This window comes from Suncus etruscus, chromosome 2 (genome assembly GCF_024139225.1).
Source record: "Suncus etruscus isolate mSunEtr1 chromosome 2, mSunEtr1.pri.cur, whole genome shotgun sequence".
NCBI classification, from domain to species: Eukaryota; Metazoa; Chordata; class Mammalia; order Eulipotyphla; family Soricidae; genus Suncus; species Suncus etruscus.
In genome coordinates, this window is record NC_064849.1 from 99,782,607 (window position 1) to 99,796,083 (window position 13,477).

The 13,477-nt window shown below is 47.7% G+C and overlaps 1 protein-coding gene across 1 annotated transcript in view; it reads left to right on the forward strand.

The window, feature by feature from the left end:
* Positions 1 to 3,164: 3,164 nt before the first annotated feature.
* Positions 3,165 to 13,477, forward strand: part of GOLPH3 (golgi phosphoprotein 3) — a 57,219-nt gene continuing 46,906 nt past the window's right edge. Inside the window, exon 1 of the mRNA XM_049767698.1 lies at positions 3,165 to 3,386. Within this exon, the coding sequence (XP_049623655.1) occupies positions 3,165 to 3,386 (222 nt within the window). The remainder of the gene's footprint in view (positions 3,387 to 13,477) is intronic.

Genomic DNA, 13,477 nt, shown 5'->3' on the forward strand with positions numbered 1-13,477 from the left:
AACATTTGCATACCCTGAACGAAACTGCTCGGGGTATGGGAATGTTTAATGCGATTTTTTCTTACTAATGCGATTTTTATTGCGATATAATCGCAAATACTGCAATATTTGAAGGCCGGCCGCGGGCCACAAAAATGTTGTATGGAGGGCCGCAAACGGCCCGCGGGCCGCGAGTTTGAGATCCCTGATCTATTACTATATAATACATTAACCCAAATTTTGCAGCTTAAAGCAGTATTTACTCTCTCAATTATTGACTCAGTTTTTCTAACTCAGATATTCAGAAATAGCTTAGCTGGCCCAGCCTTTCCTTATTTTTCTTGTGATGAGGATAAGAGCCAGAGTTCATGTTTGGAATCTTTCCTGAGGTTGAGCTTCAGCTGAACCTGAGGCTGGGCTCTACTTCCACTGATCCCCTCACTGGGCTGCGGGCCAGAGGCTTCTCTTCCTTTCCACCAGGATCTGACCTAGTAGGTTTGTTTGGATGTTCTGTCTAGCTGCGGATCTTTCAAACAGGGACTGATTTGAGAGAGGAAGAGAAAGGGAGGAGAGGTGGGGGAGAACAAGGAAGAAGTGGCCTGACTTTATGACCCCCCAGACTGTCACTGACTATCCACATCCTATTCATCTGAAGGCAGTTCCTGTGCTCCACAGTCAGGGCAGGGGGATTAGGTTTCCATGTAATTATTAGGGAGGGATATTGGGTCACACGCAATAATGCTAAAGGTCAGTCCTGGGGGTGCTCAGGGGCCAGACCTAGGGTGCTCTGGGGACCCAATGTGGTATCAGGGACTAAACTGAGGTTGACTTTGTGTAAGTCAAGCACCTTAATCTCTGTTCTTTCTCTCCAGCCCTTAACCTTGCTCTTTCAAGAAAGGGGAGCAGCAGTGTAGTGGGTAAGGAGCTGCTTTGCATGGTTCGGACTCAGTTCCATCTCCTGCACCACATATGGTCTCACCCGAATCTACCCGGATAGATCATTAGCAGAGAGCACTGAGTACTGTCAGGTGTGGTTCCCAACCCCCCAAAAAGATCAAGAGTGGGGAGAATCAGAGAACTTGTTAACTTATTTTATTTAAACATTTTAAGGTGTTGGAGTGAAGAGTAGGCCGTTTGCCCAGCAAGCAGTCAACCTGGGTTTGACCCCCACCAGCCCCCGACACCCCAGATGGTTCCCCAAAGCGCCATCAGGAGTGATTCCTGAGTGCAATCAGGAGAAAAAAAACCCAAAACCTTTTTTTTTTTTTTTTTTTTTTTTGCCAGAGATGGAATCCAGATAGTTGGGATCAGGTGTGTGTAAAGGCAAGTGCTTTACTGTCTATACAATCTCTCCCGGCCCCAAACTTAAGTTGTTATACATACAGATTTCACAAGCGGTTCATTTTTAACAGAAGCCAAATTTACACTTGGAAATATCTGTAGGAAGTTTTTCATCTTATAAAGGGCTCGAGCTCAAGTTTGACTCCACAGATTTCACGTCATTCATTCTATAGCACCAGTAAACCAACCCAGCAAGCCCAGAGGTGGTGAAATCGGCCACCACATGGAGAGCAAACGTGTACAAAAAGACGTGGCAAGAAACCAACCATACAACCAGATTTATTGTCTCTATAAAAAAAAGAACGCGAGGTGGCTTTGCATTGACGTGGGCAGTTACTGATTGCATTCTGGTCCCTTTCGAGACGGAAGGAAAAAGTTTCACAAACAAAACCCGGCGAACAAACGAACGAACGTGCCTTAACCTTTCCTCTCCCACAGCGAGCGACACACCTAGTTTGGGCCAAGTCTTTGCAAAGGCGGTGACTTGCTCCTTCCAAAGGCGTGGCCGGGTGTGTGTGGCCACTTGAGGACTGAACTTATTGACCTAGTCCCTCCTGGGGGGGGGGGGAAGGGAATGAGGGAGGGAAGGAGGGTGAGGGAGAGGAGAGAGAGAGAGAGAGAGAGGAGAGGAGACAGAGACAAAGAGAGAGGACAGAGAGAGGAATGACAGAGACAGAGAAACAGAGAGAAGAGAGAGAGAGACAGAGACATAGAGAGACAAAGAGAACAGAGAGACAGAGACAGAGGAGAGATAGAGAGGAGAGACAGAGACAGAGAGACAAAGAGAACAGAGAGACAGAGAGGAGAGATAGAGAAGAGACAGAGAAGAGAGACAGAGAGAGGAGAGACAGAGACAGAGAAGAGGAGAAACAGACAGAGAAGAGAGGGAGACAGACAGACAGAGAAGAGAGGAGAGACAAGAGAGGAGAGAGAGAAAAGAGAGAGACAGAGAGGAGAGACAAAAAGGAGAGAAGAGACAGAGAATCGCTTCTCAGCCTTCTGGCTAAGATCAAGTGCAGAGTCAGAGTAGAGAGAGACAGAGGAGAGACAGAAGAGACAAAGAGGAGAGAGACAGACAGGAGAGACGGAGAGACAGAGAAACAGGAGAGACAGAGAGAGACAGAGAGGAGAGACAGAGTGTGTATGTGCGTGTGTGTGAGGTGTCCGGCCAGTCTCAAGCTCTAACCCCAACCCTTGAGTGAGGCAAAGGATGAGAGAACAGAGCAAAGTCCCCCAGAGGGGTGTCGGGGGGGGTTGACCCGGTGGAGACAAGCAAGGGAGAAGAGCCGGGCAAGACGGACTCGGGGAGAAGCGCCCCTCTCGGGCCCAGCCGCCCAAACCCTGACTCCCACTTCCGGCACCTGAGCTCCCCGCACCGCCACTTCCGCCAGCTTCTGCCGCCACTTCCGGCGCCACCGGCTAGCCCCGCCTCCCGCGCCGTGCGTCCGCCGCTACTTCCGGCGCTTCCAGCCCGGCCCGACCCGGCCCGCCCCGCGCCGGCAGTGCCACATCCCCGGTGACGTCAGGCCGCGCCGCCATATTGGAAGGAGCCCCCACCGCCGCCGCCTCCGCCTCCGCCGCCGCCGCCGCCGCCGCCGCCGCCTCCACTTCCATCTCCGCCGCCTCCGCGCTCGGTCGCCCGCGGCGGGGCCGTCGCCGCCGCGAGTCGTCCCGCCCGCCGCGCGTCCCCTCCCCATGCGCGCGCGCAACCTGGCGGCTGCCGGACGCCGCCGCAGCGGGCGGGAGTAACCCGGAAGCGGCGCTCGGCTCGGCGCGGCGGGCGGGCAGGCGGGCGGAGGGCGGCGGGCAGCGGGGCCGCGCGTCCCTGGGCGAGCTCGGCGGCCATGACCTCGCTGACCCAGCGCAGCTCGGGGCTGGTGCAGCGGCGCACCGAGGCGTCGCGCCAGGCCGACAAGGAGCGCGCGGCGGGCGGCGGCGGCGGCGGCGGCGAGGACGACGCGCAGGGCCGCCGCGACGAGCAGGACGACGACGACAAGGGCGACTCCAAGGAAACGCGCCTCACGCTCATGGAGGAGGTGCTGCTGCTCGGCCTCAAGGACCGCGAGGTGCGGCGCGGCGCGGCGCGGCGCGGCCCGGCCCGGCCGGCCCCTTCCTCCCCCTCCCTCCCCCGGCCCGCGGGTCTCGGCGCTGCCGGGGCCGGGGCTCCCTCGCTGCGAGGACCTGCCGGGCCAGGCGCACGCGCGCCGGCACTCTGGCTCGGCCACGTCTCGGCCGACGCGCAGCCGGGGCGGAGGCCCAAAGTTGTCCCGGACGGGGCAGGTGCGCTTCGCTCCCGGACAAGCCGGCCCCGGCCGAGCACTGCCGTTCCCCAGTGTGGCTGTCTTTTGCATTCATTCTGGCCCGCGCCTGGGTCTCGCAGGCCACAGCCCGTTTTGGCAGGGCGCATGTTTTCCTAGGAGGAGGGAGCCGAAGGAGACGGTGCCACACACGCACGGTTGGCAGTGGGGTGAGAGAGCCCCGGTTCAGTTGCACAAGAGAAAGAAATGCGTTGTGTCCCAGGCGATCCAGATCTCTCACTCTCTCTGGATTCCCACGTCTCTGACGTCCCGGATTCGATCCCGGCACCTCCTCCCACCTCCAGTATTCGCTGCCCTCTGTTGTTTTGTTTGCTTGGCCCATTTTTATTTTTATTTTTTATTTTTTGGCCACACTCGGTGCTCGAGGCTTACTCCCGGCTCTGCACTCAGGGATTCCTCCTGTTGAATTCGGGGGGTGGGTCCTTATGGGAGCCACAGATCGAACCCAGCAAGCGACCTCCCCCCCTTCAACTATCTGCTTTTTCTTTGGCCCCAATTCTTTTTGGGTTCCGACTTTGAAATGAGTCTTTGCGGGCGAATTTCAACCCGTACTGTTGGCACTCCCTCCCCTCACCACTGACCCGCCCCATACTTATTTCCTAGGTTCTTTTAAGGAACGTTTTGCTACATTTTCTTTGTCTCGATAGCTTGCAGCAAAAACGGTTGTGCCTTCGGACCTGCAGACAGATTGAATAGTCTTCAATCTTGTTGTCTGAGGTGTTTCCCGGGATTTGCTTGCTCTTGGTCAGAAAACTACAGACCGCACGGTTTTTAAGCGTCAAATTAAAAAAAAAATACACGTTTTGTTTATCAGTTTTCCCACTTAATAGGTGGATTAAAAAAGTGATCTGTATAAAGCATTATAGGTTGTTAAATTATATTTAATAAGTCAGCTAACTATTCTGGGTGAATTTTCGGGGGGGAGGGGCTTGTTGAACTACACCTGGTAATACTAAGGGGTTACTCTTGGCTCTGCAACTCAGGAATTTGTGCTGGCAGTGCTGGGGGACCTTAATGGGATGCTGAGGGTGGAACCTGAGTCCAATGGGTCCATCTTGTGCCAGGCAACCTTCCTGCCTGCTGCACTCTCTTTGGGCCTACCTAGGAGACTCCTCTACTTGGTAATCCAATAAACCACTTCACTTCTCCAGAACTGAAGCATTTGTACTCTCTTGGGCTCCTTTGACTCAGGTTTTACTAATAATCATTTGACAGAAGCTGCTGGTCCATAGCTGCAAGGAGGTACAGTCACTTTTTAGTTATTAATGAATTTTCTTGAAAGGCTGTATGTGAAGTTTTTCTAGGAAGCAAAGTAATCTTATGTATGTGTCCTAGCAGTCTGATATTTTTGGGTGATGGTGTTTAGTTTTGGGGCCACACTTGTCAGTGACTAGGAGGTTACTCCTGGCTCTGCAATCAGGAATTAATTCCTGGTGGTGCTCTGGGCACCATATGATTGGCTGAGTGCAAGTCAAGCATACTACCTGCTGTACTATCTTTCTGACACTCCCAGAAATTGATTTTTAGAAACCATTCAGTTTTGCCTTTGTAGAGTTCAAATTTAGAATCTTGGTAAGAAAAATTTTTCTTAAAGACTTTAACTTTTAAGGGCTGGCACGATAGTGCAGTGGTAGGGAGTTTGCCTTACATGGGGCTGACCCAGGACAGATCTTGGCTGGAACCCCGGGCGTCCCATATTGTCCCCCAAGCCAGGCGCCATTTCTTGAGCGCATAGCCAGGAGTAACCAGGTGAGGCCCCCCCCCTCCAAAACATTTTTTTTTAAATGAAGAAAACTTGTTATCCAGCTCCTGAGTGAATATTTTATAGCTTTTGAGATATCAGTATAGTTCTTTTTTTTTTGGTTTTGGGTCCACACTGGTGCTCAGAAATTGCTCTGTGCTCAGTCTTCCTGAATGAGTCTCAATAAACCAAGTTGAGACTGGTTTAAAAAAAAAAAAAGAAATCACTCTTGGCAGCTAAGGGACCATATGGGATGCTGGGGTCAAACCTGGATCGGCCGTGTGCATGGCATATGCCCTACCCACTGTGCTATCGCTCAGGCCTCACATTTATTTATTTATTTATTTATTTATTTAGTTAGTTAGTTAGTTTTTGGGGGGCCACACCCATTTGATGCTCAGGGGTTACTCCTGGCTATGCACTCAGAAATTGTCCCTGGCTTGGGGGGACCATATAGGATGCCGGGGTTCCAACCAAGATCTGTCCTGGGTCAGACGAACCATGGTCCGACCTACGCTAGCGCTTGCAAGGCAGACACCTTACCTCTAGCGCCACCTTCCTGGCCCCTATTTTTTTTTTTAATAAATACAGACCATTTGTTGTATTTATTTTATGTCAGGGGTCATACTTTGCCATGTATGGTCACTATCCCGATATTAGCCAGTTCTTCTGAGTATTTCGGGCTGATTGTAACTACCATATAGGGATTTTTATCGTTTCTACAGGCAGATCCAGGGAACAGAGGTAGAAGGGGGTGGGATTGGAAATTTTTTCTTTGGTTTCTGGGTCACACTCGGCAGCACTCGGGTCACTCCTGGCTCTGCGCTCAGAAGTCGCTAGAGTCCCTCTGCGGTTGACCACGTGCAAGGCAAATGCCCTACCGCTGTGCTATGGCTCTGGCCCTGGTTGGGAATTTATTTTCTTTAGAGTTTGATTTTAGGATCAGCCTTTATAATTTTACTTGTGCTCACAGCTTTACATACTAATAACTAGTTTTCTGAACCTATTCATTTTTTTTTTTTTTTTTTTGTTTTTTGGGCCACACCCTGTGACGCTCAGGGGTTACTCCTGGCTATGCGCTCAGAAGTTGCTCCTGGCTTCTTGGGGGACCATATGGGACGCCGGGGGATCGAACCGAGGTCCGTCCTAGGCTAGCGCAGGCAAGGCAGGCACCTTACCTCCAGCGCCACCGCCCGGCCCCGAACCTATTCATTTTTATGTTTGCTTCTTTGGGATGGCCTGACAATAGGATTGTGATTAGTATTACTTTTTTTTCAAAGGTAGGAGTTACTTACTCAGCATAGTCATTTATACTTCTTGTTAATAGCCTTGAGCTTAGTTTGATATTAACAAGGCCCAAACTTTACCCAGTGATGCTCAGGGGTCACTCCTGGTGGAGCTTGGAGGACAGTGTGGGTTGTTAGGGATGGAACTTGTTTTGGCTCATGCAAGACAAGCACCATACCCGTTGATTTCTTTCCTTACCCCCCTATTTTCCCTCTTTTTTAATTAAGCACAGTGATTTACATTACAGCTATCCATGTTTCAGGAATACAGTGTTGCTAGCTAGACCTTGCCTGCTACCAGAGTATCAGTTTCTCTCCACCACTGTCTACCTGTCCTCTTTCCTACTTAGTAAAATCAGTCTACAGATGGAGTCTCTTCTCATTGTCTATCTTAACAGTGTGTGTCTTAATTGGCTTTTCCTTACTACTCTCTATGTTTTTTTTTTTGGTGGTTTTGGGGTCACATCCTGCAGTGCTCAGGAGTTATTCCTGGCTCCAGGCTCAGAAATTGCTCTTGGCAGGCATGGGGGACCATATGGGACGCCGGGATTCGAACCTATGACCTGCATGAAAGGCAAGCGCCTTACCTCCATGCTATCTCTCCGGCCCTCTGTTTCTTCTTATATCATGAGAGAGAACATTGGGAATTTGTCTTCTCTTTGACCCGTTTTGAGCAGCCTGGTAGTCTCATGTTTCTTACACATTTCTGCGAAACTGTGGATTTCATCTTTCTGAGAGCTGAATACTGTTCCTTTGTGTAGGTAGACCAGTTTTTTTTTTTGTCCAGTCTTAATGGAAAGTTCTTAAGTTGGAGTCAGCAGATGGGCAGAAACTCTGAATACTACAATTTGTGGTGTGTGTGCTTGCGGGTGCATGCTTATAATTGCCCCATGTCTCCCCCTTCCCCTCTGCTGTCGATGTCCCAGTGATAAGCTCATGTGGCCGGCTGTGGTGCTGGCACATTTAGTGGTGCTCAGCAGGGTTCACACATCAGGCTGTGGCATTTGCGTGCTTGTTCACCATAGTTTGTGCTAAGGCATCCACGGTTTGCAGTGCTTGTGGGGACCAGGACTTTGGTGGCACTCATATTTTATTTCATTTATTTATTTTTTGGGTTTTTTTTTTGGAGGAGGGGGGCACCCAGCAGTGCTCAGGGCTTATTCCTGACTCTCTGTACTTAGGAATTACTTCTGATGAGCATGGAGGAACTATATGGGATACTGAGGATTGAACCCAGGTCGACTGCGTGCAAGGCAAGCATCCTACTTACTGTACCATCTCTCTAGCCCCTCACATTTTTGAAGTTTCACATTTTCATCATGCTTGCTGCGGTTTGCACTGTTTTGTGGTGCTTTCCTCACACCTGGCTTTGGTGCAGCTAGAAATCACTTATGGTTCTTTCTAGTTGTCACAAAAAACAGAAGCCGCCAGAATCATGTGAAACTTTTGAACTGTGATGTGGACTGAAAATGAAACTTTCCTGCACTTGCAGGAAACTGGAAGGTTTTTTGTTTTTTACCATTTTTTTTTTGTCTGTAAATTGTCTATAAATAAGTTCCAGGTTTTGGTTCCATGGTTGCAGTGAGTTGGCTTTTGGAGTCTTTCAGATTTGAGACAGGAAGTCATGATAGTTTGTTTCTGGTTATCATGCCACATGGCATTTACAAGCTGTTACTAGCATATCTAGAATTCTGATCATTTCCATGCTTCCTTGGGTTTCTTGTGTAATATCCTTGGTTGGTACAAATACTAGGAGGAATTTCTTTAGCGTTTGGTTTTAGGATTAGCCTTTATATTTTTACCTATGCTACAGCTTTACATACTAATAATCAGTCTTCTGAACCTATTCATTTCTATGTTTGGATATAGGTGTCTATTTTAGGTTCATTGTATATTCTGATTCTGTGCATTCACATTTATATTTAGACATAGAATATTTTGAGATGGATGGGCCCGGAGAGAGCACAGTGGCCTTTGCCTTGCAAGCAGCCGATCCAGGACCAAAGGTGGTTGGTTCGAATCCCGGTGTCCCATATGGTCCCCCGTGCCTGCCAGGAGCTATTTCTGAGCAGACAGCCAGGAGTAACCCCTGAGCATCGATCGGTGTGGCCCAAAAAAACCAAAAAAAAAAAAAAAAAAAAAGAGAATATTTTGAGATGGAAATTTACTTTTTACTGGGGGTAGGGTGGATCCTCCTCAGGGTTTTGCTGGAGGCCACCCGGACAGTAACTCCAAAGGCTTTATGATTTTGAGACTTGAGCTTGGGCCTTCTACATGCAAAGCACATATGCAACCTGTGAAACTCTCTTTAGCACTGAAAAAGCTTATAAGGTAGTAATAACCAGAAAAAAAGTTAGGCATTTTAAAATAATGAAAAATGCTAAGTTTGTGTGGATGAAGTGATAGTATAGTGCTTACCTTGTGTGTTGCTAATTGGGTTTGATCCTGGATTTGGTGCCACATCATAGTCCCCCAAACCTCACAGCCAGTGATCCCTGAGCATAGAGCCAAGTTTGCCCCCCCCCCAAAAAAAAAAAAAAACGAAAACTGATAAATGTAAACCAAGTCTATGCTTAGCTGACATTAAATATCCATATCTTTGGTTACAGTTTGTTTTGAAAAATGTAATTGGTTGATAGTTTAAGAATAGTTGGGAACAAGTTAGTGTAATAATTGTATGGAGCTGTGAGTTAAATGTTTGAAATTATACCTTTTTTTTGTTTTGTTTTTGGGCCACACCCGGCAGCACTCAGGGGTTACTCCTGGCTCTACGCTCAGAAATCGCTTCTGGCAGGCTTGGGGACTATATGGGATACCGGGGATCGAACTCGGGTCTGTCCTGGGTCAGCTGTGTACAAGGCAAACACCCTACTGTTGTGCCATTGCTCCGGCTCCTTGAAGTTTTTCTTGTTGATTGCTAGTCCGAGATTTAATTTTGAATGTGCCCTCACCTTGAGAGAACTGCAAGTGGAAGTTTTGTATAGGAACTAAGGGTAGTTTTTTTTTAAGTGAAGCAAGATAGTTTTTATTGAAGGAAAGTTACTTAAATGTAGGAGTTGGGAGAATGAAATGAATATGTGTTCTAGTGAAAACATGAGCTTTAAAGAACAAACAAGCAAGCAAGGAAAGACATAGATTATAGATTAGCAAGATACGAGTTTGAGAGAACATGGGCCTGAAGAGCAAGACTAATGCTTTTAATCTGGTTTTAGTTTCTAGTTCTAGTTTTCTAAATTTGAATGTTGCAAGTGTACCAAGTTAGCAAAAATGAGCTCAGAAATAACACTTAAGCCTATAACTTAAAGGAGAAAAAGTGCTCTGCATTGTGGAAGCCTTGAGTTCAACCCCTGGCATTACAAGGCCCTCCGAGTTAACATAGGGAACCAGAGAAATAAAATAAAATAACACAGGTTAGCTGTGTGCAAGGCAAGTGCCTTTCCTGCTGTACTATGGCTCTGGCACCTAGAGCAGTTTTTCATCTTTCCCACTGCGCCCCAGTCTCATATCATGACACCTGTTTATGAGATTTTTTTTTTTTTTGGGTTTATGGGCCATACCCGGCAGTGCTCAGGGGTTACTCCTGGCTATCTGCTCAGAAATAGCTCCTGGCAGGCACGGGGACCATATGGGACACCGGGACTCTAACCAACCACCTTTGGTCCTGGATCGGCTGCTTACAAGGCAAACACCGCTGTGCTATATCTCTGGCCCCTGTTTATGAGATTTTTACCCTTGGATGGCCCTGGTTGAGAAATTTTAGAGGGTCGTTGAAGGAGGCATTGTGCAGTCCCGTTTCCCCCCCCCCCCCACACCGCCTTAGCGTGTAGTTGAACAGGGCGTTGTGGGGTTATGGAAGGGTGGCATTCTTTTCCAGGATGGCCAGGGAAGTCAGGGCTTAGAACACAGCTTTCCTAGGAATGCTGCCAGCATGGTTTGCAGGATTATATGGAAATTTATTGTTTTTTCTTTCTAGAGGAAATACTGTACTTTTTTCTATGACGACAGCATCATTTTTACATTCCTAATAAATGATACACAAGGATTTGTCCATATTCCAGTCAATGCTTGTTACTTGTTTTTTTTTTTTTTTTTAGATAATATAGGATTCTACCATGCTGGCTTTTTGGGGCCAGAGAGCACAGTGAAAGTGGCCGACCCAGGACCAACGGTGGTTCGAATCCGGTATCCCATGTGGTCCCCTGTGCCTGACAGGAGCGATTTCTGAGCAGAGAGCCAGGAGTAACCCCTGAGCACTGCCAGATGTGACCCAAAAACCAAAAAAAAAAAGTAGGCTTGCTGTGATTTGGTAGCTTATTACTGTTTTTGCTTCAGTGATGTACCTAATGGGTAGTTATAATCGAACATCTTTATGTGCTTTTGATCATTTTTAATATTTTCTGAAGAGATGTATATTAAAAACATTTTGCCCGATTTTTAATCATATTGCTATTTGCTGAGGCTTAGGGTATAGCTCTATTTTGAGTATTATTTTTTTTTTCTTTATTGGAGAAATACTTGGATGGAATTTTTTTGAGTGGGGGACACAGATGGTAGTGCTCAGGGGTAGAGTGCTCAGGGGTTATTCCTGTTCTGTGCTTAGACATTACTCCTGGCAGGCTTTGGGGACTATATGGGATACTGGGGATCAAATCTGGTCAGGCCACTTGGAAGACAAACATCCTTACTAATGTAAGGCTCAGCCCTTTAGCTTTTATTTTATTTGTTTGTTTGTTTATTTATTTATTTATTTTTTGGTTTTTGGGCCACACCCGGCAGTGCTCAGGGGTTACTCCTGGCTGACTGCTCAGAAATAGCTCCTGGCAGGCACGGGGGACCATATGGGACACCGGGATTCAAACCAACCACCTTTAGTCCTGGATCGACTGCTTACAAGGCAAACGCTGCTGTGCTATCTCTCCGGGCCCTAGCTTTTATTTTTTATTTTTGGTTTTTAGGTCACACCCAGCAGTGCTCAGGTGACGGTCACTCCTGGCTCTACGTTCAGAAATCGCTCCTGGCAGGCTCGGGGGACCATATGGGATGTTGGGATTTGAACCATCGTCCTTCTGCATGCAAGGCAAACACCCTACCTTCCTGCTATCCTCTGACCCCAGCCCCTTAGCTTTTAAAACAAAACAAAGCGGGCCGGAGAGTTAGCACGGAGATAAGGTGTTCACCTTTCATGCAGAAGGATGATGGTTCGAATCCCGGCATCCCATATGGTCCCCTGAGCGTGCTAGGTGCGATTTCTGAGCATAGAGCCAGGAGTAACCCCTGAGTGCTGCCAGGTGTGACCCAAAAACCAAAAAAAAAGAACAAAAACAAATAAACAAAAAAAGATAAAGCAAAACAACCCCCATAAAAAACTGGCCTTTTATTTCTACACACTTTTCAGAATGTTCTCTCTGTTCTTAGAATGCTTCTATTCTGGCTCTACCAAGATCCCTGAAACTGGACCAAGTTCTGCCCAAAGCCCCTGGCATTCTCTTGGAAGATCACTGCGTACTCAGTATGCTTTTGCATACTCAGTGTCTAGGTTGAACCTGTGCCACAAGGCTAAGGCTAGAGAAAGAATAAAAGGGGTGAAGGTCAAGAGGAGAAAAGGAGGAAATAGGAAGGTATATCCTCCTGCTCTGGCAGTTTTGTGCTAGGCTCAGTACAATGTGAACATGTCTCATATGCCTAGGTCCAGTTTTATAATCTGGGATAGCAGTGGGCACAGTTTTTCTATCAGGGGGAAAGTAATAAATATTTTTTTTTTTTTTTTTTTTTTTTTTTTTTGGTTTTTGGGCCACACCCTGTGACGCTCAGGGGTTACTCCTGGCTATGCGCTCAGAAGTTGCTCCTGGCTTCTTGGGGGACCATATGGGACGCCGGGGGATCGAACCTCAGTCCGTCCTAGACTAGCACAGGCAAGGCAGGCACCTTACCTCCAGCGCCACCGCCCGGCCCCAAGTAATAAATATTTTAAGCTTTTGTAGACAGAGAGCTCAATAGAAAATCACCTATGTAGTTATGTAGAGGGGGAGGATACAGTTTCACAAATTTTTCATTATGGAAATCCAAAATAAATAAATAAATAAAATACTTGAGTACAACTTTCCATAATAAAATTTAGCTAATAATAGTAAAAAATGCTTCTATGCTGCGCAGCAACATTAATTGTCTTGCAAAAATCTTGTATTTGTTTATTTTTACAATGCCAACAGAATGCTAGGTGACATTCAGACTTTTCCAGTTTTGCTGTGGAACATTATGGGCTGTCTTTTGAGTAGTGCCCATTCCTTTATGTTTGTGTTATCACCTTTCTTATAGATCCCATGTGTGTGGCCAGAGGAACAATTCAAGACTTTTCTAAAATGGTCTTGACAGCATTTTGGTTTTGGTTTTTGGGCCACACCTGGTTGCTCTCAGAAGTTACTCCTGCTGCTGCACTTAGAAATCACTCCTGGGCTAAGGCGGTTGGTTCGAATCCCGGTGTCCCATATGGTTCCCCTTGCCTGCCAGGAGCTATTTCTGAGCAGACAGCCAGGAGTAACCCCTGAGCAACGCCGGGTGTGGCCCAAAAACCAAAAAAAAAAAAAAGAAATCACTCCTGGGAGCCAGAGAGATAGCATGGAGGTAAGGTGTTTGCCTTTCATGCAGAAGGTCATTGGTTAGAATCCTGGCATCCCATATGGTCCCCTGAACCTGCCAGGAGCGATTTCTGAGCCTGGAGCCAGGAGTAATCCCTGAAAGCTGCTGGGTGTGACCCAAGAACCAAAAAAAAAAAATCACTCCTGGTGGGGTCGGAGAGATAGCAAGGCGTTTGC